This window comes from Natator depressus, chromosome 8 (assembly GCF_965152275.1).
Source record: "Natator depressus isolate rNatDep1 chromosome 8, rNatDep2.hap1, whole genome shotgun sequence".
Classification (NCBI taxonomy): Eukaryota; Metazoa; Chordata; order Testudines; family Cheloniidae; genus Natator; species Natator depressus.
The window spans coordinates 96,353,584-96,379,962 of NC_134241.1; the positions used below are offsets into that span (position 1 = coordinate 96,353,584).

The 26,379-nt window shown below is 43.3% G+C and overlaps 2 protein-coding genes across 4 annotated transcripts in view; both read left to right on the forward strand.

Moving 5' to 3' along the window:
- Positions 1-10,073, forward strand: part of RAB3B (RAB3B, member RAS oncogene family) — a 120,320-nt gene extending 110,247 nt beyond the window's left edge. For all 3 annotated transcript variants that reach the window (XM_074961744.1, XM_074961742.1, XM_074961743.1), the window contains one exon: positions 6,015-10,073. In XM_074961744.1, the coding sequence (XP_074817845.1) occupies positions 6,015-6,202 (188 nt within the window). In that variant the 3' untranslated portion in view covers positions 6,203-10,073. The remainder of the gene's footprint in view (positions 1-6,014) is intronic.
- Positions 10,074-20,233: 10,160 nt separating this feature from the next.
- Positions 20,234-26,379, forward strand: part of NRDC (nardilysin convertase) — a 44,877-nt gene continuing 38,731 nt past the window's right edge. Inside the window, exon 1 of the mRNA XM_074961745.1 lies at positions 20,234-20,562. Within this exon, the coding sequence (XP_074817846.1) occupies positions 20,369-20,562 (194 nt within the window). The 5' untranslated portion in view covers positions 20,234-20,368. The remainder of the gene's footprint in view (positions 20,563-26,379) is intronic.

Below are 26,379 nucleotides of genomic sequence, written 5' to 3' on the forward strand. Positions count from 1 at the left end.
CAAAAATGCCCCCCCCCCCAATCCTGCACCCAGGAAGTAAACGTGCGATGCGTTTAGATTCATGAAAATGGGATCACAACCAGCCTTGGTTGCAGAGGCCTTTGGGGGGATGAGGTAAACTTCTTTAGACAGTTGGTAAGCCTGTTAAGTTTAGTCTCTAGAAAGTGAATTATGATTTTGTTTTATATCTAACCTTTTGTGTCCATTATCCTTACTCGCCATCTCTTGAATCTTTTATAATAATTTTATCTTTGCTTTTGCTGTAAGTATATCTAAGTGCTGTGATATTAAGCAAGGTTCTGATCCTGAGCTGAATCATACAAGCTGGTGTGTACACTGTTCCCTTGGGGACAGCAGACATGGTATTTCTGAGAGTGTTCAGTGGATAAGGGGCTGGACGCTACAGAGAGACGCTGCAAAGGGGCTCTGGGACTGGGATGCACCTATTGTTAACCTGCAAGGCAAAATGAGGGCAAGCATGGCCCAGAGGAGAGTGGTTGACTGGCTAACTGGCTGGTGGTGTCAGGGAGCTGCCACCCAGCTAAGCACAAGCAAGTCTCCCTCATGCTGGAGGCAGAGGGTAACAAGGTGATTCAGCGTCCTGGGTACCCCGAGAACCATCACAGTTACTTACTGGTCTTCTTGCCTATGTATAGAAGTAACATCACCTGATTGCTAGAAAAAAGGGACCAGTTTCTTCTGGAAGAAGTAGAGATTGGAATAAATATTTTAGAATGAACACCAGAATGTAGGATATGCATCCCAATTTCTCATCTATTTAGCATTGTTTCCTATATCTCTACTTAAGACAAGGAATGTATTATAGAAAGTTTCAGAGTAAATGCTACAAGGCATTATGGGTAAAATATACAAGAGGCAGTTACACGAAGGCTCCAATTCTTCAAAGAGTAATGTGTGTGCTTAACTTGAAGCATGTGCGTAGTCCTACTGAATTCAGTGGAACTACTTGCATGATTAAAATTAAGCATGTGTGCAAATCTTTGAAGAATCAGGTCTTGTGTGTGATGTTTTAACTACCTCACCATAGTCTCATTAGGATTTCTACTGATCTGATAAATCTTGTTAAAATTGACTTCAATTAATGCTGTTTCCCAGAGACCCTTGTAGAAGGGGTTACTGTAAATATTTATTTAGGTTTGCAGGAAAGAGAAGGTTCTTTGGGCACTTACGGGAATTGTCATAACCCCAGTTTTATTAAAATCTCCTACTGTACTCAATTCTCAAATCTGTAATGTTGGGTTCTATTATTATTTGGAGGGATAGTACTGTATTGTTAAAAGCAGGGGGCTGGAGCCCAATTGTATATCTAGCTCTATCACTGGTTCAATGTGTGACCTTGAGGAAGTCACCAGTTGTGGACAAACCTCAGTTTACGGGTATTATTTATAATTTGCATTGTGGTAGGGCCTAGGAGCCCCAGTCCTGGAGCAGGAGCCCATTGTACTAGGTACTGTACAAACACAGAGCCCTACCTCAAACAGCATACAATAATCACACTACTCATATGAACAAAACTAAGCATGGATATAATATCTTCAGGCCTTGGACTGTAAGGGCCTTGGACTGTAAACTCTTTGGGAGAGGGACCGTATCTTAAATATACTTGAACTGTACTTAGCACAATCAAGACTGGAGCCTTCGGGTTCTACCATAATGAAAATAATAGCTGCCTTTTCCTATAATTATAATTACTTTTTAGTAGTAGTCTATTAGTAGGGCTTCTGAATTTCACATTGATATAATACCCCCAATACAAAAAGAATGATATTGGTATTTATCCAATAAACACCAGAAAAACTCTGGAAATAGTTACTTGCATCTAAGGGCTTGTCTACACAGGGCTGTGATATGGACTACAAGGGTGTGATTTCTAAAGCGCACTAATATGTTGCACATTAATTGGTCCATGTAGACCCTGCTGGTGCTCACTAAAGGGTCCCTAAGTGCACTTTAATGTAGAGCTGTATGAAACAGCTCTACATTAAAGCACACTAGGGAACATTACAAAGAGATTACTCATTACAGTATATAATAATATAATTAATAATATATTTACTATACTTTAACTCATTACAGTTTAATAAAAGAGAGAGCCCTGAAATCCCCTGATTGTGGACATCTACATAAAACTCAAAAATTGCTAAAAATAAACACTGAAAAACAGAAGCCCTATTAAGTATGGTACTAATGAAATAAACAAACGCATGTTTAGTTTGCAAAAGATGTAATGGGTCCTTTTCTCACACAAGCACCCAGTATGCACCTGAGAATATAAACATTTGCAAAACAGATACCTAACTTGCATTCACAACTGCATGTTTTACATAGTTTGCATGGGTGTGTGCATATTTTTCAAGAGAAATTTAACTTTCAGTGATTGAAAATTTGGACCCTAATGCCTAAGCGTATTACAACCAAACATGAACTTCTGTTTGAGCTACTATCCCATCTTCTATTTTTTTTCTAAGATGTTCATTTGTTTGTTTTCATTACCAAAAAATTCCTTATATCTTGAGTCTAAATCCTTATATCTTGAGTCTAAATCCTTATGTCTGAGATATTTCAAAGGGCGTCTTGTCTGCATGCATACATACACACTGCACGTTGTCTCCATAACAACTGATTACATCAGTACAAAACTACTTTAATGAAGAATCCACACTTGCACCTCTTGACCTATCCCTGACCTTGTCAAAGGCATCAAGAAGAAATATATCCCCACTGGTAGAAGAAAGCAAAAGCTAATTATGTTTCTGGAAGCTCCTGGCACTTCCACTCTGCTCAAGCCTCATAACGTATGAAACATTGTCTGTTTTAAACTATTTCAGATTTTATCAGGCAGCTTTTCTAAGTGATGATGTGGCATTATGTACAATGTTATCTGAAATTAATTTGTGAGGGGAAAGAAGTTTGATTAATTGGTTATTGCCTGCTTAAACTGTTAGCTTTCATATTAATGCCTTCATGTAAAGGTTATGCCTATGCATGTTTCTCTAACCATTTATAGGAGCAATAAAATAATCTGAGATGATGTTCTTAGTCAATGTCTGCTTGAGGTGAGGAGTTTGCATTGATTAACTTAATCAAGTTATCAATTGGAGGCTCATCTTGCATCCTTGGCACTACTTTTGACTTCAGTCATGAACAGGAATTTTGATATTTAATATTTTTAGGACAATAATTATTGATCCTACAATAGGAATATATTAAGGTTATAAACTTTCGTGCATCAAGACATGCCTGAAGTTAGGCCAAAAATTCCCTTGTGGGTGAGTTATGCCATAGGTGGTTCCTTGAACCTTCCTCTGTATGCATCCATTCCTGACCACTGTCAAAAACTGAATACTGGTCCACATGTAATGGATCTGGTCCATTACAGCAGTGCCTATTTAGTAATAAGCAGAATTTCCATTAATATTTTCCCTCAACATCTGTGACGAAAACATTTGAATTGGTCTGGATGAAATATATCAAACTGCAGACTCCTGGGCTGATTTCAACCCCAAACCGGGTGTGTATAATATGTATATGCATATTCCCCCATCATAGAAGTACCAAGTGTCATTGTTATGCTTATAAGAAGCACGCGGGATCTTTTTCAGGGGAAAAGGCAAAACGCCGTGTTTATTGAAGATACAACAATTAGCATATGCATTCAATTACACACACACTCTCCTCTCCCTCCCTCCCGCCAGAGTCCGGATCAATCTAGCGGCCAGCTAGGTTAATCACGGGTAAGTAGGAGCTGGGTTCTGTCGGTCGTGACACGATGCGCCGAAGAAGTCTTTGCAGGACGAACCCAAAGTTTCATGGCAAGGCCCCTTGTTTATATAGTGATTTTCCTTCATTGGGACCAATGAGTTTTGCACCATCATGCTGTAATCAATTCTTGTTTGACGAGTGTTTGTTTTCTTAAATTGTCCTTCTCATTCTTTATCTTGTTCTTTCATTAAGTCTCCCAGGGAGTTACCCCATGCTGGTTTTGATCACAGCCATCTTGTCCCCATTGATAGGTGCCTGTCTCATCTTTAGAGTCGTCAACCTGTCCTCCTCTGACATCTCAATAGGGGCTTGTTGCAATCGTCTGGTGCCCTTACGTCTGTCCTTGGTTTCTCCCTAGAACATCCAGTTCGGTGATGCCTTCACACTTATCTCTTAACACACACATTCCTCATTCACACACAACACAGAATTGATTTACACGGAGCATTTGAACAGGAACATCAAATTGCAATGCAAGAGAAAACAATCATTGCATTCTTTTACTTATTTTAAAGTATTAAACCTACAACAAAGTGGTGACCCTAAAAGGTCTGTTACTGCCTTGAAATCAGCTCAGATATGGATTCTGGCTGATGCATCTTTACCAATGGCCCATTAGGCCATTCCTTTCTGCTTTCAGAAAGAGTGCCTGGCAGGATATGGTCAAATCATACACCAATACATTTAATACATGCTACATTATTATTCTTTATCCTTCATTTTAAATTATACAAAATACAAACATAAAATCCTCCTACTACACTATGAGGATTCTAGGCTGCAGGACAGTCCATGAAGATAGCTTAAAATTACCTTTGTCCCCTTTGTCTTCCCTGTTCTGTGCCTTTCAGGAATCAGCTCCCCAGTGACTATAAGTTAAACAAGCTGAGGTATTCTTGTTGGCAGAGATTTATCTGGAGTCTCTTGTTTTTTGTTGATAGGTTATTATATTACTGTCACTAAGGACCAATTTTAAAAGTTGACCTCTTCAAATTGTCTAATGCAGGAGTTCTCAAACTGGGGGGGGGGGGGGGGGGGGGGTTGGGGCCCATCAGGGGGTCACGAGGTTATTACATGGGGGGGGGGGGTTGCAAGCTGTCAGCCTCCACCCCAAACCTTGCTTTGCCTTCAGCATTTATAATGGTGTTAAATATATTTAAAAGTGTTTTTAATTTATAAGGGGGATCGCACTCAGAGGCTTGCTATGTGAAAGGGGTCACCAGTACACAAGTTTGAGAACTACCAGTCTAATGATTCAAGTAGCATAGTTACAGCCAATGGCTTAGTGTTGGTATTGGCGTTGCCAGTTATTTTATCCTGTTAAAACTGAGGAACCTTTTCAAAAAAATGATTCTGAAGTGATAAAAGTGTTTAGAAACTTACTTGTTATTTTACAGATTGAAACAATGAGACTTGTAGTCACAAAATGAAGACAAACTAGTCAGTTAAATGGGCTTTTCTTTTCCTTGGTTTAGTAATGGGACATGAGAGCTGATGTGCTACAAAAGCTCATGATACAAATCACCATGGATTGTAATTTATTGCAAAGCAGATTATTTATATGGTAGTTTGACTTCTTGCTGTAGGCAATATAATAGCAGGAAGAAGAGAAGTAACAACATAATTCTTGTAAATAACGATTAGTCTCCTAGACTTCTGGGAATGGGAAGATAAAGAATTGTAGGAGATGACAGTGTGGGTTCAGTGCATTGATATTCTGCTCATGGCTGAGGCACTGGGCTGAAGTCTCATGCAAGAATTCAAATTCATAGTTAAGGAGGGCTAAGCTCCTCGATTTGTTCTGAGTGGGCAGGAAGGTTGACCTGTGTGGTGTCATGGCTGACTGCTTCATGGGTGCAGGATGCCAATGGCATGCTAGAAAAAAAAAAAAAAGCAACCCTGGAATCATCAGTAACATCACATAATTCCAACCTTGCTGTTCTCTGATCAGAAGGGAACAGTGCTTTAGGGGCCTGCTCATCAGCACTGCTTAGAAAGCTCTTTGCCATGGTAGTATTAAGAGTGGCCTTGCCCCTTAGACTCACTCAGCTGAGCCAGGACAGCTTCAATCTGCTTGGACGTCCTGTATTTCTGAAGTGTTTCTTGGCTACCGAATGAATACAAAACAAGTTGTTGGCGTTTTAAACAGATCATTACACTTACTTCAAGCATTCTTTATATAATCAGACTTATTGATTTTTTTTTAAATTTATTTTTTGCTTCCTTCACAGGTTTTGATTATTTTGATGCCAGTGCCAAAGAGAACATCAATGTGAGACAGGTCTTTGAGCGCCTAGTGGATATAATCTGTGAAAAGATGTCAGAGAGTATAGAGTCTGACCCATCCAGAGGCAGTTCTGGGAAGAACATGCGACTCACAGACAACCCACCCTCTTTGCAGCAGAACTGTTCCTGCTAGTGATTTTAATCTCTGTGAAATCTCTCTCTCTCCCCTTCCCTGAACACACTTTATCTTTTCACATGTGATGCTGTATTACCATATCGTCTAAAGGCTGAAGTTTCTGTTATAGTGGAAATGGACGTGGCTGTTAAATGTCCTGGAAAGTTTAATGTTAAATACATCTAATACACCTAATATTGTAAAACAAACAGAAAACCTAAATATATATTGTAAGTGCACCTAGTGTTAATGGGTGAATTACACTGAACTGTAAGAATTTTATAATACTATAAATGTATGTTTAGATTATTCCCATAGAGAATGTTGCTTTGTTGTTATAGGCCCTTTTGCTGGGGAGAGACCTCTATACCAATATGCAGCTCAACCACTGATAAAGATCACTGAACATAAAAAGATCAGAAAGGAAAAGATCTGTTTTAAAAAACAGAAAAGAAGAAACCCAGAGTTCCCTCACAAAACAGGAAAGTAAATCCTGTCTTTACATCCCAAAAACCCAGAACATCTCAAGACTTTGGGGAGGAGATGACCATGCTCTTTGATGTAAAACTCTGCTGTTTTGTTTGATGCAGCAGGACTGGGTAGCAAGACGGATCCATTTCTATTTGATACACTGGGACCACCAAGAAAATCAAGAGAATGGGAGTTGAATATTGTGCCATGCCTCTTCAGAGGTTTAGCATAAGAATCAGAGCCGAAGCAGAGAGCACTTCCCTAATTCTGGGCTCATGCAGGGCCAAGTATAGCACATTTAACCTTGAACGCCAATATCTCAGACCACATTATTGGGAGCCAACATGTGAGTGTTTGTAACCAGTCTGTCTTGTTGCTCTTAAACTAAGTGATCTACCAGAACAGCTGTTATATCTACTTTTATTTATTATTTATATTGCCATAGCACCTAGAAGCCCCAGTCATGGACCACAACCTCATTGTGCTTGGAGCTGTACAGATAAAGAACAAAAAGGCGGTTCCTGCCCCAAAGAGCTTACAAGCTAAGTAGTGAAATCTACCTGCAAAAAGTCCTGAGCTTGTAGTCAAGGTTAACTCCCATGATATATTTGTGGGGGCTCTGGTTATTAAAGGGAAAGAATAATTAAATTTGTTTTATTATCAGAATAATTACTTTTCTTCAGCATGATAATTGAATTAAATATAGATTTATAGGGAAACCTCCAAGGGACAAATAGTACAGTGCTTTATATAATACAACCAACCCTCCAGCAAGGAAACCTGGGGAAGGATAACCTGTGCACACAAAACTAGAGTTTAAGCCCAAGGCAAATCTCACAGAGCTTCTGACATACCTACCCCTCGTGAGGAGGTGCTTGAACTCCGGCATAAAAGAAAGAGGGCATGACACTCTTAGAAGTCAGCAGAAAACTGTGCAAAGTCCAGTTCATCCCAAAAAACGATCATCCCTTTTGCATGGCTTTCAAAGTCCCCTAGCAAAATGGATCCATTTGGAGTCATGCTGCTATTAAATCCCACTTTCACACCTGTACAATCCTTCCCTGTTCCCTTTGAGTTGCTTCATGCACTGGAGGGAGTTACTGCAGCCAGCAATATCTAATGCATTGATTTCCATTGGAAATCAGCATGGTAGTTTTTGGGTTGGGACCATCTCCAATTTTACCCAGAAAGAGCTTCTAACTAAGGCTTCTAGAGACACTTTCTTAAAACTTAAATATATGTTTTCTAGGTAATTAAGGGCCCAATCCTGCTCCCACTGAAGTCAGTAGGAGTTTGGTTGCAATGGGAACAGGAACCAGCACTCTTGTGACTATTAACATTATCAGAATGGTTCTAATTCTACAGTGGTTGATTAGATAATGTTAGAAACATGGAGGAGAAACACCAAAGGCTGACATATGCACATGTATGGTTTTATGGAATGACAAGTCTATTTAACCATCAGACACATATATAAGAACATCCATACTCGGTCAGACCAATGGTCCATCTAGCCCAGTATCCTGTCTTCCGACAGTGGCCAATGCCAGGTGCTTCAGAGGGAATTAACAGAATAGGTCATCAAGTGATCCAGTCCGTGTCACCCATTCCCAGCTTCTGGCAAACAGAGGCTAGGGACACTTCAGAGTATGGTTTTGCATCCCTGCCCATCTTGGCTGACAGCCATTGTTGGACCTATCTTCCATGAACTTATCTAGGTTTTATTTAAACCCTGTTATAGTCTTGGCCTTCACAACATCCTCTGGCAAAGAGTTCCACAGGTTGACTGTGCGCTGTGTGAAAAAATACTTCCTTTTGTTTGTTTTAAACCAGCTGCCTATTAATTTCATTTGGTGACCCCCTAGTTCTTGTATAATGAGAGGGAGTAAATAGTACTTCCTTATTTACTTTTGCCACACCATTCATATTTTTATAGACCTCTATCATATCCCCACTTAGTCGTCTCTTTTCCAAGCTGAAAAGTCCCAGTCTTATTAATCTATCCTCATATGGAAGCTGTTCCCTACCCCTAATCATTTTTGTTGCCCTTTCCTGTACCTTTTCCAATTCCAATATATCTTTTTTGAGATGAGGTGACCAGATCTGCAAACAACAGCATGCATACAACTCAGCTAAAATGATCAACATGGATCTTAAAAGCTAAGATGTTCCTCCTATTAACCTTGATCAGCCTAGCTGTTCTGCCTTGCAAAGGAGAACTTCTCCTTTCAACTTGGTCAGCTGACAGAACAAACTCTGTGGAGGGACAGATATCAAGTTGTATGCAACCCTAAAATTAAATGGAAAAATCCACCAGCAGGAGGGCCTGTAATGTGTATAACACCACAGTTCCAATCCCCAGCCTGGTTTATGTGTTACATGTATTTCTTGTTTTCACATTGTTCTTGACTTTTAAAAAAATTTGTGCTAGAAGGTTGCACTTAGGATGACGTTATTTCTTCTAGTTTCAGACTTAAATACAAAGTAAAAAAACTGAAGTAACATAATAAAGTAACAAAGTAAAAATAATGAAGGCATAAAAATGGCGACAGTGAACAACAGATGACTGAGATCCTGAAAAACTGAAATATCAACATCCCATGGCCTGCTTCTTTCTGGGATGCAATTTTTACAGTTTAGATATAGCATGCCTTTAAACATCCAACATTTGTGACACTAAGGGTATTATATACAAAATATCTATATGAGTACAATTGTGTGTGGATATATATGTAGTAGCCAGATTTGTAGCATGTATATATACACAAACGTGGGAGGCTACTTTCACAGATCTCTCAAACTTTCTAGGCCACATGTCTATTTGCTCATATAATTATTTATCATAGGACTTGAAGGGACAATGAAAGGTCGTCTAGTCCAGGCCCCTGCACTCACGGCAGGACTAAGTGTTATGCACACAGACTCAAATGTGAGAGTACAAATGGCATTTGTACATACAAATCAGTGATGTCAAATTAGCCTATTTTTTTTGCACACAAAATTGCAAATTTAGGCCAGAGTTGTGCAAGTTATTCTGTGCAAGTGGCCGTGGCATCAGTGAGGTGATCACTGAAATTGGTGGGGTGCCGTGCAGGGATCTGTCCACTGCACTGTAACTAGCAGGATTAGGGCCTCAGGCTGCCTTTGAAAATGTGTCCTTCTGTCATACCTCAAATGCTTTTAATACGAAGGCTAGTAATTTTCTGGCATGGAAAACCAACTAGACTTAATGTAGCTTCTATATCTATCGTGCTAGTGAATCAAAGCCTTGCTATAGTGTGTATTTGGATATTGCTAATTCTTGCTCTCAAAAGTTGTCTCTCTAAAATAAATGCTCTCTTTTGTGGGGTATTTCTAATCAGGTGGTGAACATGCAATTTGTGCAGCGCTAGGAGTGTACATATTGTATCTATATTTATGAAGCTGACAAAATAAAAAAACATTATTTAGTCTCTGAACATGGCTAGAGACTGCTTGAGTGCGAGCTACGTTACTTATCTCAACAAATAGTAAGGATGGAGTCATCTCTGGGGGAAGAGGAGGTCTTTTTCTGAATCTTTTGGAATTAAACTGAGCTGCTTGTGCCTTTTCTGCCAGATAGTGTTCCTTGGGCAGCAGTTATCATTAGGAACCACTGTGGGGAAGGAGTTGCTGTAGGCTGAATGGTAAAGCAAGCATTAGCAGGGTAGCAGGTATAATACTTCAGTGGTGACAGGCAGGTTTTAGGATAACTTATTTAACTAGTAACAAAAAATAACTTGATGGAAAGGGTTCAGAGCTGAGGGTGGTGGTTCTCAGCTGTGAAATTAAAGGAAGAAGAGAGTCTCTCATACTGGGGAGGGTTGGGGTGGGGGAACAGGAGATGCATCTCTGAACTGGTGAGGGCTGGACTGGAAGGAGATGAGGGAATTTGAGAGGTTCTAAGGTGAGACGGGGAATAGGCTGAATGCAGGGAAGAATGGAATCAACTGGTGACTGAAGATGTGGGTGACCTGGTGGTGTGTGTGGCAGGGTTGGTGGGAGATGGGAGGGGAAAGCTAGATAGCAGGGAGAGAGGGCGCTAGTAGAGCACAGTGACAGGTTTAGAGGGGAAAATACTGTTTTCTCCCATCCTACCATTTGCAGTGAAGTGTCATTTTCCTGGTAAAGATGGGGAGGCAGAGGGAAGAGATGCCTCTTTCTTTCCCGTTTGCCCATCAACTTTCTTAATCCTCCTCCTCCTCCTAGCAGGGTCCTCATTTTTCCACTTTGGAATTATGACCCACCTGAATGGGAGGAGGCAGCTTGTGACATTCAGCCTCCTCAGTTAATCTGGGAACCAGCCGCCACTGTAGGGTGTCATGCTGTGACCTATTTTCCGGTAAAGGTCAGTACAATTGTTGCTGTTGGCAGCTATTCATTGGCCAGTATGAAAGCACCTGATGGTCTCACACCAGCATTCACTGGACAGGTGTCCACCTCATCAGTTGCCCAAGGTGGCAGTACTGAAAGAGAGAGAGGCCATGAATTGCATCGGCACAGAGGCTGAACCACCCTCTCTCCCCATAGTAGGTTATATTCTTTAGCATCCCCTTGGCGAGAGGATGGGCACTGCTCTTGTCAAAGAGTCTAGGGCATGGCCTTCTGGCTGTGCTGTTCAGGGCCTCTACCCCATAAGTGCCAACTCCGTGAGTGCTGCAAGGCTGGAGCACCCACAGCAAAAAATTAGCGGGGGCTTAGCACCCACTGGCAATCAGCTGCCCCCCAGCACCTCCTGCTCACCAGCGGCCCTGCTGATCAGTTCCTCCCACTCCCTCCCAGTGCCTCCTGCCTGCTGCCATCAGCTGTTCCGCAGCATGCAGGAGGTGCTGGGAGGGAGGGGGAAGAGTAGGGATGGGGTGCTCTCGGGGGAGGGAAGAGGCAGGGTAGGGGTGGAGCAGGGGCAGGAAGGGGTAGGGGTGGAGTGGGGGCAGGACCTGGGGCTGAGCACCCCCTGGCAAACAAAAAAGCTGGCACCTATGCTCTGCCCCATTACAGGAGGGTTAAAGTAGTCCAAATAAAAAGTCAATATTCTTTCGTGGCCTACAAAAATCAAGAGTTCTAGGTTTTTGGGAAGCCAGAAAGAGAGAGAGAGAGAGAGAGAGAGAGAGAGAGAGAGAGAGAAAGTACCATCCTGTTTCCAAGGCTCTCAAGCCATTTCCCCGGTCAGCAGCCCATGCTTCCAGGGGCAGGGGAGCTCTGAATTGCAGTCGCTGCACAGAGCAGGGATCCTCGTTTTTAAGGACATGCTCTTGTTCATGCCTGACCAGCCTTAGTGCAAACTAGCAGATCCCTAGCAGTAGATACCAAGTTTAGGGAAGAAGGGGTGTGGTCTGTTTCCAGACCATCTCTACTGAAAACTGTGGAGGATAGAGAACTACCTCAAGGTGCTCAATAGATTTGGTAGTTATGGAATACTTGCCACACTGAATGCGGATTCCTAAATGAAAAGCTGTATGTTCCATGGAGAGAATGAGCTCCAGGTAACATGTGCTTTGGGGTCCATCTGGTGGCTGAATAAGGCAGAAAAATATTGTGTCAAAATTCAGAGTAACAGCCGTGTTAGTCTGTGTTCGCCAAAAGAAAAGGAGTACTTGTGGCACCTTAGAGACTAACCAATTTATTTGAGCATGAGCTTTCGTGAGCTACAGCTCACTTCATCGGATGCATACTGTGGAAATTGCAGAAGACATTATATACACAGACACCATGAAACAATACCTCCTCCCACCCCACTCTCCTGCTGGTAATAGCTTATCTAAAGTGATCATCAAGTTGGGCCATTTCCAGCACAAATCCAGGTTTTCTCACCCTCCGCCCCCCCCACAGACAAACTCACTCTCTTGCTGGTAATAGCCCATCCAAAGTGACCACTCTCTTCACAATGTGTATGATAATCAAGGTGGGCCATTTCCTGCAGAAATCCAGGTTCTCTCACCCCCTCACCCCCCTCCAAAAACCACACACACAAACTCACTCTCCTGCTGGTAATAGCCTATCCAAAGTGACCACTCTCCTTACAACCTGCATGAAAATCAAGGTGGGCCATTTCCAGCACAAATACAGGTTTTCTCACTCCCCCACCCCCATACACACACAAACTCACTCTCCTGCTGGTAATAGCTCATCCAGAGTGACCACTCTCCCTACAATGTGCATGATAATCAAGGTGGGCCATTTCCTGCATAAATCCAGGTTTTCTCACCCCCCCCCCCACACACAAACTCACTCTCCTGCTGGCAATAGCTCATCCAAACTGACCACTCTCCCCACAATGTGCATGACAATCAAGGTGGGCCACTTCCAGCATAAATCCAAGTTTAACCAGAACGTCGGGGGGGGGGGGGGGAGAGGAAAAAACAAGGGGAAATAGGCTACCTTGCATAATGACTTAGCCACTCCCAGTCTCTATTTAAGCCTAAATTAATAGTATCCAATTTGCAAATGAATTCCAATTCAGCAGTTTCTTGCTGGACTCTGGATTTGAAGTTTTTTTGTTGTAAGATAGCGACCTTCATGTCTCTGATTGCGTGACCAGAGAGATTGAAGTGTTCTCCAACTGGTTTATGAATGTTATAATTCTTGACATCTGATTTGTGTCCATTTATTCTTTTACGTAGAGACTGTCCAGTTTGACCAATGTACATGGCAGAGGGGCATTGCTGGCACATGGTGGCATATATCACATTGGTGGATGTGCAGGTGAACGAGCCTCTGATAGTATGGCTGATGTTATTAGGCCCTGTGATGGTGTCCCCTGAATAGATATGTGGGCACAGTTGGCAACGGGCTTTGTTGCAAGGATAGGTTCCTGGGTTAGTGGTTCTGTTGTGTGGTATGTGGTTGTTGGTGAGTATTCGCTTCAGGTTGGGGGGCTGTCTGTAGGCAAGGACTGGCCTGACTCCCAAGATTTGTGAGAGTGTTGGGTCATCCTTCAGGATAGGTTGTAGATCCTTAATAATGCGTTGGAGGAGTTTTAGTTGGGGGCTGAAGGTGACGGCTAGTGGCGTTCTGTTATTTTCTTTGTTAGGCCTGTCCTGTAGTAGGTGACTTCTGGGAACTCTTCTGGCTCTATCAATCTGTTTCTTCACTTCCGCAGGTGGGTATTGTAGTTGTAAGAATGCTTGATAGAGATCTTGTAGGTGTTTGTGTCTGTCTGAGGGGTTGGAGCAAATGCGGTTGTATCGCAGAGCTTGGCTGTAGACGATGGATCGTGTGGTGTGGTCAGGGTGAAAGCTGGAGGCATGTAGGTAGGAATAGCGGTCAGTAGGTTTCCGGTATAGGGTGGTGTTTATGTGACCATTGTTTATTAGCACTGTAGTGTCCAGGAAGTGGATCTCTTGTGTGGACTGGACCAGGCTGAGGTTGACGGTGGGATGGAAATTGTTGAAATCATGGTGGAATTCCTCAAGGGCTTCTTTTCCATGGGTCCAGATGATGAAGATGTCATCACCCCCCCCCCCCCCCGACGTTCTGGTTAAACTTGGATTTATGCTGGAAGTGGCCCACCTTGATTGTCATGCACATTGTGGGGAGAGTGGTCAGTTTGGATGAGCTATTGCCAGCAGGAGAGTGAGTTTGTGTGTGTGTGTGGGGGGGTGAGAAAACCTGGATTTATGCAGGAAATGGCCCACCTTGATTATCATGCACATTGTAGGGAGAGTGGTCACTTTGGATGAGCTATTACCAGCAGAAGAGTGAGTTTGTGTGTGTATGGGGGCGGGGGAGTGAGAAAACCTGTATTTGTGCTGGAAATGGCCCACCTTGATTTTCATGCAGGTTGTAAGGAGAGTGGTCACTTTGGATAGGCTATTACCAGCAGGAGAGTGAGTTTGTGTGTGTGGTTTTTGGAGGGGGGCGAGGGGGTGAGAGAACCTGGATTTCTGCAGGAAATGGCCCACCTTGATTATCATACACATTGTGAAGAGAGTGGTCACTTTGGATGGGCTATTACCAGCAAGAGAGTGAGTTTGTCTGTGGGGGGGCGGAGGGTGAGAAAACCTGGATTTGTGCTGGAAATGGCCCAACTTGATGATCACTTTAGATAAGCTATTACCAGCAGGAGAGTGGGGTGGGAGGAGGTATTGTTTCATGGTGTCTGTGTATATAATGTCTTCTGCAATTTCCACAGTATGCATCCGATGAAGTGAGCTGTAGCTCACGAAAGCTCATGCTCAAATAAATTGGTTAGTCTCTAAGGTGCCACAAGTACTCCTTTTCTTATTGTGTCAAAAAACTTCTGAAAGGTGACACCTTCTCTGTTTCTCCCCCGCCCCCAGACATCCCATGGAAGGATCCCCCTCATTTGTGTAATCCTCTGACCTCTTAGTTTTGCTCCCCCTGACCTTTTTTGCTCATCTCTGTGGATTTTATAAAGTCTGCATGGACCTGTGCAGCTGGGGCAACTTCCTCTGAAAGTTGTAACTGTCTGGAGAATAAAAACAATGAGGAATCCTTGTGGCACCTTAGAGACTAACAAATTAATTTGGGCAAAAGCTTTCCTGGGCTAGAACCACTTCGTCAGATGCATGGAGTGGAAAATACAGGAGCAGGTATAAATACACAGCACATGAAAAATGGGAGTTGCCTTACCAAGTGGGTGGGTGGGTTGTGGGAAATCAGTGCCTATGAGGTCAATTCAATCAGGGTCGATGTGGCCTATTCCCAATGTTTCAGAACAATCCTTTGAAAATATGTAAAAGAAATACCCCACCAAAACAAGAGATAAAAATATCGCAGGACGATCTGCCCTGAGTGAGACAAATAGAACACACACACCAAGGATATATAAACGGGGTGTGATGACCATCTAGAGAGTAAACTCTTCAGGTTAAAAATGCTGGATAAAATGTTCAAAAGCAGCTGAGTGACTAGGAGCCTAAGTTTAAATCCCACTGACTTTCAATGAGATTTTGGCTCCTGAGTCACTTTTGAAAATAGTACTGATCTGGAAAGCACCTAACACTCTTTTGGCTCTACATAAATAAAAGCATAGTAAATTATCCTTGAATATAGATTTAGATTACTCCACTGTTGCATTTGGTTCCTTGAAGATTTCTTATCTTGCTACTATATTACTAATTAAATTTTTTCACAGGACTGGCATTACTATGAGTTCGGAGCTCTGAAGGCTTAATGTGCCAAAACCTTACCAAAAAACCTGCTTCCAGTTTCTGCACTCCCCACTGAGGATGTGCAGCAGGTTAGGTGGCTCAAGGAAACTTGTCCTTCCACTTGCATTGCCCATGCAAAGGACAGCCACAAATTGAAGGGTCTGCTCCCAAATATGCATATCGGATAGAATGTTCCTCTGCTCACATTTGACATACTATTGCAATAATCTTTGTACAAAGTATGCCTCGTGAGGTATCATTTGAAAACTCAGTTTATGGGTCACTGTTGTCCTGGTAAATTATATGTGGCAACACTGTATTTGAATTTATAATATTTCCCTGTATGATGATATTAACACATGTTCACCCACAACTCTACCCAAGCAGACGTTGGCAAACAGGTCTATCCTAAACAAAGGAATGTGCGCTCTGCTTCATGTGCATTTAAGCAGTAAACAGAGTCATCATGGAGGAAGGGGAGAGAAAGGAAGCTCAGACAGGTGAGAAGAAGCAGCAGGGAACATACTTCCACATACTTTTTGTCTCCTGGTACACAGCTGGAAATGTTTCAGTGGAACTGAAACTATAAAAAGAAGGGACAAATACCCTAAGACACCCCCTCTCACCCTGTCCAAATGGAGCACCATTTGGGGTGGCAAGTTATATGCATATTATTTCTATTAAAGAAATAACAGACTTTATAATAACTTGTACTGTCCAAGAAAAGGCTGGACAGCATACTACAAACATTTCTGGGAGAAAATCTAAGACTGGGAGTGTGTTGGGGTCACCCTGCAGTATAACCCAGGCTGGTAAGAGCAAAATTGTGGCTGGCTGCAGCACACACATGCAGACACAGCTTGGAGTAACTTGCATGCTGGATGCTATTTGTGAGCAGTCCAAGCTGGAGGATACAGCAGCAGAGCACTGTAAAGAGCACCCTGAGATAGAGGGCAGGGGTGACACAGTTAGTCTGAATTGAACCCTGGTATCTCATAGCATATCATCCCAAACAGGGTAGGAAGTGGGAGGTGGGGGGGGGTACGCCTCCTTCCTTTACTGACAGGATGTGCAGCCTGAACACCTGCCATGCACACAGGTGCATTAGAAACCTGTGAAGACACAATTCCTCCTATAACACCCTGGGGATCTCCCTATGGTTCTTGTGCCACGCCTGAGATTCCTATTCCCTTGTGACATGCCTCTAATTCCAACTTCAATTCATGGGCTCCACATGTGGCCATGAAACAAACAAACCCAACACACCCAATCGCAGAAACAGAACCAAACCCACAAACAAGCATTTTATGTCAGACGCAGTAGAAAGGGAACACGTCCATTGACACCAATCTGGCTTGGCCTTCAGGATAAATGCTGCAAGGAACTTCAGACTGACCTGCGAGGGAAAAGCCATGCTGGCCTCCTACCCCACACAGGAACAACCAGAGCTACATAATGCTCTGTTCCCCCTCCTCCTCCCCAGCTCTGTTACAGGGAAGCAAAAACTAGAACCCTCCCCCAGGGTTGCCCAGTGTCCAGTTTTTGACCAGAACACCTGGTTAAAAAGAAAACCTGGTGGCTCCAGTTAGTACTGCTGACAGGGCCATTAAAAGTCAGGTTGCGGCGCAGACAGGCTATCTGATGCCTCGTGGCTCCCAGAAGTTCCAAGGCGCAGGGGCGGCCCCCCCCAACCCTGAGTGCTGGCAACCCTAGACCTCCCCCTTTAAACTAACCAGGACCTGGGGGGCAGGCTCCGCCACATCCATGTGCTCTGTGCTGCCTCTAGCCCCACCCACAAGCCAGGGCTAGCCATTAACGAGGCGTTGGCAGGATCGTGCTGCGCGGATCCCCATGTGAGCCCAGGAGGGGCAGGGAGCTCTCTCCGGACATGGCACTTTAATACTCCCAAAAAGAATAGGAGTACTTGTGGCACCTTAGAGACTAACAAATTTATTAGAGCATAAGCTTTCGTGGGCTACAGCCCACTTCATCGGATGCATAGAATGGAACATATAGTAAGAAGATTCTGTATATATATATATATACACACACACACACACACATACATACATACATACATATACACACACACAAGGTGGAAGTTGCCATACCAACTGTATGAGCTATTATCAGCAGGAGAAAAAAAACTTTAGTGATAATCAAGATGGCACATTTAGACAGTTGACAAGAAGGTGTGAGGATACTTAACATGGGGAAATAGATTCAATAGGTGTAATGACCCAGCCAGTGTATCAGTATCCCCGATAATGTCACAGCAAACCTGATGGCTGACCTTTGTAACTTTGTCCTCATCCACAACTATTTCACATCTAGGGACAATATATACCTTCAAGTCCACAGCACTGCTATGGGTACCCGCTTGGCCCCTCAGTATGCTAACATTTTTATGGATGACTTAGAACAACCCTTCCTCAGCTCTCGTCCCCTAATGCCCCTACTCTACTTGCGCTACATTAATGACATCTTCATCATCTGGACCCATGGAAAGGAAGCCCTTGAGGAATCCACCATGATTTCAACAATTTCCATCCCACCATCAACCTCAGCCTAGACCAATCCACACAAGCGGTCCATTTCCTGGACACTACTGTGCTAATAACCGATGGTCACATAAACACCACCCTATACCGGAAACCTACTGACCGCTATACTTACCTACATGCCTCCAGCTTCCATCCAGGACACATCACACGATCTACAGTCAAGCTCTAAGATACAACCACATTTGCTCCAATCCCTCAAACAGAGACAAACACCTATAAGATCTCTATCAAGCATTCTTAAAACCACAATACCCACCTGCTGAAGTGAAGAAACAGATTGACAGAGCCAGAAGAGTACCCAGAAGTCACCTACTTCAAGACAGGCCCAACAAAGAAAGTAACAGAACGCCACTAGCAGTCACCTTCAGCCCCCAACTAAACCCTCTCCAGCGCATCATCAAGCATCTACAATCTATCCTGAAGGACGATCCCTCACTCTCACAGATCTTGGGAGACAGACCAGTCCTCGCTTACAGACAGCCCCGCAACCTGAAGCAAATACTCTCCAACAACCACACACCACACAACAAAAACACTAACCCAGGAACCTATCCTTGCAACTAAGCCAGATGCCAACTCTGTCCACATATTTATTCAAGTGACACCATCATAGGACCTAACCACATTAGCCACACCATCAGGGGCTCGTTCACCTGCACATCTACCAATGTGATATATGCCATCATGTGCCAGCAATGCTCCTCTGCCATGTACATTGGCCAAACGGGACAGTCTCTACGCAAAAGAATAAATGGACACAAATCTGACATCAGGAATCATAACATTCAAAAACCACTAGGAGAACACTTCAACCTCTCTGGCCACTCAGTAAAAGGTTTAAGGGTGGCAATTTTGCAACAGAAAAGCTTAAAAACAGACTCCAAGGAGAAACTGCTGAACCTGAATTAATATGCAAACTAGATACCATTAACTTGGGTTTGAATAGAGACTGGGAGTGGCTGGGCCATTACACATACTAAATCTATTTCCCCATGTTAAGTATCCTCACACCTTCTTATCAACTGGCTAAATGGGTCATCTTGATTATCACTACAAAAAAGTTTTTCTCTCCTGCTGATAATAGCTTACCTTAATTAATTAGCCTCTTACAGTTGGTATGGCAACTTCCACCTTCTGTGTCTGTATATATCTATATCCTCTTACTATATGTTCCATTCTATGCATCTGATGAAGTGGGCTGTAGCCCAGGAAAGTTTATGCTCTAATAAATTTGTCAGTCTCTAAGACGCAGCAAGGACGCTTGTTCTTTTTGCAGATACAGACAAACCCAACTGCTGCTCTGAAACCTTTAATACTCCAACCCGTCTCTCACTTTATCCTGGGTGGAATCTTCCTCGCCAGCTGATTGGTCCAGCTAGAAGTGAGCGACATGTCAGAGAACCAATGGGAAGAGAAACACCGTCTCCAGACGGCTGTTGGAAGCGTCCAACGCACGAGCGGGGAGATAGGCTTAATTAGTCAGCCCGAGCCCTGAAAGGAGGGGGCGGGGAGGAGCCACGCTAATTGCCGCAGGGAGCCTGACACTCCGCTCTATCCTGCTCCCTTTTTTCGCCGCTGGCTGGATTCCGCGCTTTCCCCCTTTCCGAATCACTGCGGTTTGCCGGTCCCTACGCCACAGACGTCTTTTCTGCCAATCAGAGTCGTGCTGGCCTGGCTGGGGCTACGATTGGGTCGTCCTGGCCATGTGATCTTGAAGTCGGGTGCTGATTGGCTGGAAGGGGGAGGCCTACGTGAGAATCGCTTTTGCTGCCGCGGCCGCTCGTGGTGGGAGTGAGGCTGTGTGCCGGGGAGGGGGCGGAGCTCGGGGCGCGGCCCGGCGGGCGGGGGGACTGGACCGGTGGGTGTGGAGGGCCCTAGGCGCCCTAGCGCGGAGGAGGCCGGGAGCGAGAGTTGGTGCGGACCAGGCCTTCCGAGGCGCCGGCCGCAGCTGGCCCGTGCGAGCCGCCCCGAAGCCGCCGCCGCCTCCCCGCAGCCAGCAGCCTTGGAGCTCCCGCACCATGCCCGGCAGGAACAAGGCCTCATGCAGTTGCCCGGACCTGCCTTCGGGGCAGCAGCTCGGGGAGGGCGGCCGGGACGCTACGGGCCGCCCGTTCCAGGAGGAGTCTGCGGAGGAAGGAGGGGACCGCAGGGCAAAGCCCAACGTGGGGGACCCCGACGTTGTCAAGTCCCCCAGTGACCCCAAGCAGTACAGGTGAGGGGGACGGGAGCCTCCCTCCCCCACCGGCTGAAGGCAGCGCGGGGCGAGGGCGCCTGCAGTGAGGGACCCGGGGCGGGCTCCGTGTCGTGCGAGGGGATGCCGCGGCATGGGGGAGCTGGGGATTTTGTGTACGCCTTTCAGGGCGCTTAAGGCTGATGTTTTAACCCATAATTATCACGCGTGTTGCGGGTGGTTAGCGGGAGTTCAGAAGCTGGCCCATAAGTCAGAGTCGGTGATCGTGGCCTGTGGGATTCTGACTTTGACTTGTGAATTACTGGGGTTAGAAATACTGCTCCATGGGGGGAAACGGGAATCCGGGAGGGAAGGGGGCCCTCATTCTTTGCTTTTAGCAAAGTTGCGTTTCACCTGCTCCCCTTCTGCTTTTTCTCCTGGTGAGATGGATATTTGAGGGGAAAACAAGAGAGGAAAAAGTGCCCTGGGGAAAGGGTATAAGATTGGCAGGATGCCTGTAAGGGAATGGAGACCTTGTTAGGGGGAAGGGGAAGAGAAGTGCCTTTGAGGAGGGAATCTGAGTCTGGAGGAGTGAGCAATAAACAGTACTGGAGTGCATGTGGGGAAGGTACTGGGGCTGGGTCTCTGAACAGTGCAGGGGTGGCGTTAGGGCTTTTAACATTAGAGGTTTGGTGTCCGGGGAGGAAAAGAGGCTTTTCCACGAAGTGAGTATTCAACCCACGAAAGGTTATGCTCCAATACATCTGTTAGTCTATAAGGTGCCACAGGACTCTTTTCCGCTTTAACTTATACCAGTTTTCTATGTGAAAGAGGATATATGGGCAAAAGCAGTTTTATGCAGTTGTAAGTGCTTCTCCAGTAGGATTTTTTGCAGGTATAAACTGCAAAAAAAAGTGTTGCCCAGAAAATCACTCCACTGACCAACATTGCTGAGCTGGCAAAAGTTTCTAATAAAGATCTGGCTTTAATTTTCCAGCTTGCCAATGGCACACTGAAAACTAGTTCCGTCAAGCAAGAGGGAAACCAGTCTGGGGAGTATGTGACCTAGCACCCATGTGCTTTAGGCCCTAAGTGAGCAAGGTGCTTACCTAATTTTAAGCACGGGGGATGGGGTGGCTACTTTTTTGTTTAAATATGCTGTGAATTCAACATGGCATTTGCTTCAAGAAGGAGGTGGAGGCAGATGCAGAATAATTCAGTGGGAGTGGATAAATAAGACGGAAATAAGTGACCCATCTAATGGTGGGACATGACATCTATTTGCTGTGATGAGTAGCTTCCCTGTTTATACATTTTTTTTTTTTAAATATACATGCACCTAGTCCTTTGAAGCACGGTTTACCATCTAGTGTAGATACAGTTTAACAATTTTAAAATTGTTAGCTGGCTGACACCCCTTCACTAGCTAACTTGATTTTAAAGATGTTAATCTGCATTTTACACTAGGGAGTAAGTGGTGTTTCAAAGGGTGCTAGGTCCCCCACTTTTTAAAAAGCCCATCTCTCTTCCTAGTTTAGATAACACCTTGCGTACTAACAAAGTTAATTTTGGCAAAGAGTCCTGTGGCACTTTATAGACGAACAGATGTATTGGAGCATAAGCTTTCGTGGGTGAATACCTTCCTCGTCAGATGCATGCCACGCAAGCTTATGCTCCAGTACGTCTGTTAGTCTATAAGGTGCCAAAGGACTCTTAGTCTGGATCTGTAAAAGCGGCAAACACGGCTACCCCTCTGAAAGTTAATTTTGTGGGTTGAGAGAAAAATGAAAGTGAGAGCCTCGCTAATGGAGTCCTTAGCGAAAGTGATATGACCACATGATAGAGTGGTCTCTACACATACATCTTCTTTGAATACAGCTTAATTTTACATGCCACTGGGAGCAGTTAGCCATTTTTGCCATTGAGTGCATGTAGCCTCTGTCCCAATGAACAATATATGGTAGCCATTTTTAAAGAGGCCAGTTAACTGGATTTCTCTTAGGAGATTTTTGTGTGCCAGCCTCTGTTTAGTGCTAAACTTTCAGTCTTAAAGAATAAAGGCCAAAAAAATGCCACTGGTGGTGAGGGCGGTACTCCTTCAAGTAAGGAGGCTTACTTCTGTCTGTCCATTTCAAATTCAAAATTTAATCTTAAATTTATTACACAGATTGACAAAAGTGCTTTTACCTGCTGGTTAATGGAGAGGACTCTATACCCTGGAGTAGGAAGACTGCCATTCTATCACACTTTCCTGTCTTTCTTACCTCTGTCCTGATACTCCTTGGCCCACTCACATTTTTCTTCATGCTTCTCTGTGAGCATCACATCTGTGCATAGAGTTTGGTAGCAAGAGTGCCTGTGGGTATGCCAAACTTCCCCTATGATGATGTCATGGGGAGATTGGGAAGTTAATTGTACATAGACTACCATGGGCTGCTATTCTGAGGCAGGAGGATTCCAGAGATGAAGAGAACTGTGGACTCTGAATTTGCTGGTGAATGTGGCGTTTAATAAGCATGGAGGGTGGAATTTTTCAAAATGTTTTGGAATTACCCTAAGTCTTCTCTGATGGAAGTAAATGGTTAAAAGTCACTGATTTCTATGGGAGGGGAGTTAGGCCGGCACTTGAATAGTTTTTGAAAATCTCACCCTTAGAACACAACTTTGGTGTTGCTATATGACATATCTGACTACTCATAAGCAAAGTATTCAAAAAGCAGGTAGTCTAACTGTATATGCCATCTACTTCTCCTCTCACGGACACACACTTAACCACTACTGTACACTACAGACCTTACACCATAGCCTTAATTCTGTGCCCCAGGGATGCCAGTGTTCCACCATTACCTCTTGCCAAACTACACCCTTCAAACACCAAAACAAAGTTGCTGAGCCCTATAGTGACACCATAATGGGGTGAAAAATTTTAAATTGGTTAACTGGGACAAAAATATCCATGTATTAGTCATAATAGCTGTGCCATAGGGTCATTCAGTTGCCTTAACTGTACATTTCCATACCATTAATGTGTGTGTTTGGAATTCTTTAAGTTTAACCTTATCCAAGTTTCCTGGGTTTATAATATTTGTACTTGGATAATTACAATATCCCTGTAATGTTCCTTAACCTAAATTCATATGCATCTGTCTTTATTAGTTATAAGAACAAATGTGTCAGAATATCATTTAAGTTACCTCCAAAATTGCTGTGTTTGGAGCATTCTCACTTTTATTACCCACAAATACTCTCTGGTATGTTCATCTGTATATCTGAAGCATCTTATATCAGCATTAGGATTTTAATTCAGTAAATGGAATTTCCTCTGCTGGATGGAGCAGAGGCTCTAGCCAGCTGTTTTTTTGGCTAGTTGACATGTAAGGAAGTACCTTGTCACAAGAATAAGTCTTCTGTTAATGCTAGCCATGGAGTTTACATTTTATATCCCTTTTAAAAAACAAAATCCTGGCCATTCTGTGGCCAATGTCTAGTCTGAACAAACACTAATGAAGATTTTCTAAAAAGCAACCAAAATATACACCACCCTTGTTTGTCTTCGTGTTTTAGGTTCATTGATAGGAGTCCTTCATCACTCCTACATGCTGCTCAGATACTAGCAGTAACTAGTGTTTAGTTATAGTTTGATTATACTTCTCTCTTTTTCCAGCTGTGACTAAAACATGGAAAAAATGAACAACAACTAGCTCAACTAGCATCTCCGCTTAACATTACCTAACTCTGTTTTAGATTCTTGCTAGCTGAAACCAAAACGCCTTCAGCTGTTTCCTTGTTCATCCACAGCCTTGTTCATGGAATCTGTTTCCCTGCCTTGCTACTTAACATCTTCAGTGATGATCTGGAGGTTGGGAGTAAATACACAGAAGTATTATCTGCTCACTTATTTATAGGGCGAAGTGTGGTGAGGACAGAAAAAATAATGAAGACTTTAAAAGATAAAACTTGCCAAACCAGCATAGGGCTTCTGTCAAATCTTTCTTCCAAAACAATAGGGAAGCTGTGTTGCTTCACCTCGACCTTCATATTGATCACTAGCAAATGAGTACCCATTGTGTGGCCATGAAAAGCTGAAGAAGCTAACTGTCTCCATCAGTGAAGAGGACAACTGATGCTGTTCAGTTGCAGACATCCTGAAGCTATTCTGAAATTACATAAGATGAGGATTGTGCTTTGAGTTCTGCGGGATTCGAGTAAATGTTATAGGCAGTATTTGGAATTGTGTATGTATAATATTTATGCAGTTACCATTGTAAATAATTTTCCAAATTTGTATGTATGGTATAATTAAGATTCAGTGTTGGTGGAAGAGGTGTAGCTTTATGGGCATGGAGTGGGATTGTCTCAAAAGTTAGTTAGTTCTGCATAACAGAGAACTATTTAAAAACTATTGTCATGATACCTCCAACTAATAATAGTTTGGCTTTTCCCTCCAGATCAAGTGAAGGGTGGACTTCTCCCCTATTGAGTAAATGTGATCCTCTTCCTTTGCTGTGCTAAGGATGATAAATTGCAAAGAGAGCCAGTAACTGGAGGTCGTGACTTGGACCTCTTGGCCTTTTAGATTGTTAAATCATAACTTTTTAACTTTATAACACTCAGTAGAACACAAATGAGCTGGGGAAGAATACACAGCTAACTTTTTTTGTGGAAGTAGATTATCCAATGTGCATACATGAGTGGAGGGTGAAAGCTGTAGTACTGAGAAGAGTTGTAGGATGACATTGGGCAGCGAGTTACATTTTTGTGCTGCATTATAACAGCAAAGAAAGCCAGTTATTTTCTTTAGGCTGTAACAGTTTAAAGTCATGGAGCAGAGAAGTGATATCTTCTCTCTTTTGTGAAGAAGAGGTTGCATCTGGGAGGAAATTCAGAGCAACAATGATTAGGGGTCTTGAGAAATTGATTTAAGGAAAGATTAAGACCCACTCCTACAAACTGCTCAGAACAGGCAATGTAAAGACCCATGTTCACATCACTGAGCTTTCTGGGTGCGAATGTCTGTCTGCATAAAACTAGTTGCACTTACAGGTGTATTTGCTTCAGGAAACTAATCTAACATACTGTTTATGCAGTTCTTTCCCTAACTGCAGCATTTGATGTTTTTTTTTTTTTTTTTAAAGTTACATAAGGTAATAAAAGCTCACATACTTTCCACTGACCTTATCTCACTAAAATTTTCATACGGCTTCTGCTAGTGCTTTGAGCTACTTCCATTTCTCTCCATTAAATCTTAAAATGCTCCTCACATATAGTCTGCAACCAACAGGTGTACAATAACACTGGATACCTCACATTCCTGTCATACTTTGATACCTGTAGAGCTTTTCATATAATGTACGCTACCATATCAGCCTGAGCACTTGACGAGCAAATATTTTACATCTGTGTGGGGGGAAAAAAAAAAGTTGGACCAATAATTCACTCATATAAAGATTAATTGTCAAGTAAAACATAATGAAGCTTGATCATATTACACCTTCCTTTCATACTTTGTAAACCTAGATCTGGAAAATCTGAATTGGGGATTGGGCCTTGTTATCCTTAACTGTATGTGACTTTAATAATGTAGGAATTAATATATGTGCAGGCTGTTTTATAAAAGTTAAGCCCATGTCAGCTTATAAGGCATATTTAATTAAACAGTAAAAAAATGTACTGGTAGATTAAGTTCTGGTTTTACTTTTGCACGGTGAAATTATTCATCTTGCTTTAGATCTTCAGTTGTTTTGATTTAGAGGGTTTGACTAAGGAACTTCAGTTGAAGAGCCCAGAACAATTGTGGCAAATCCAGAAACACTCAAACTCTCTGTGAGGTTCAGAGGTTTTAGGAAACAAGTGAAAAGT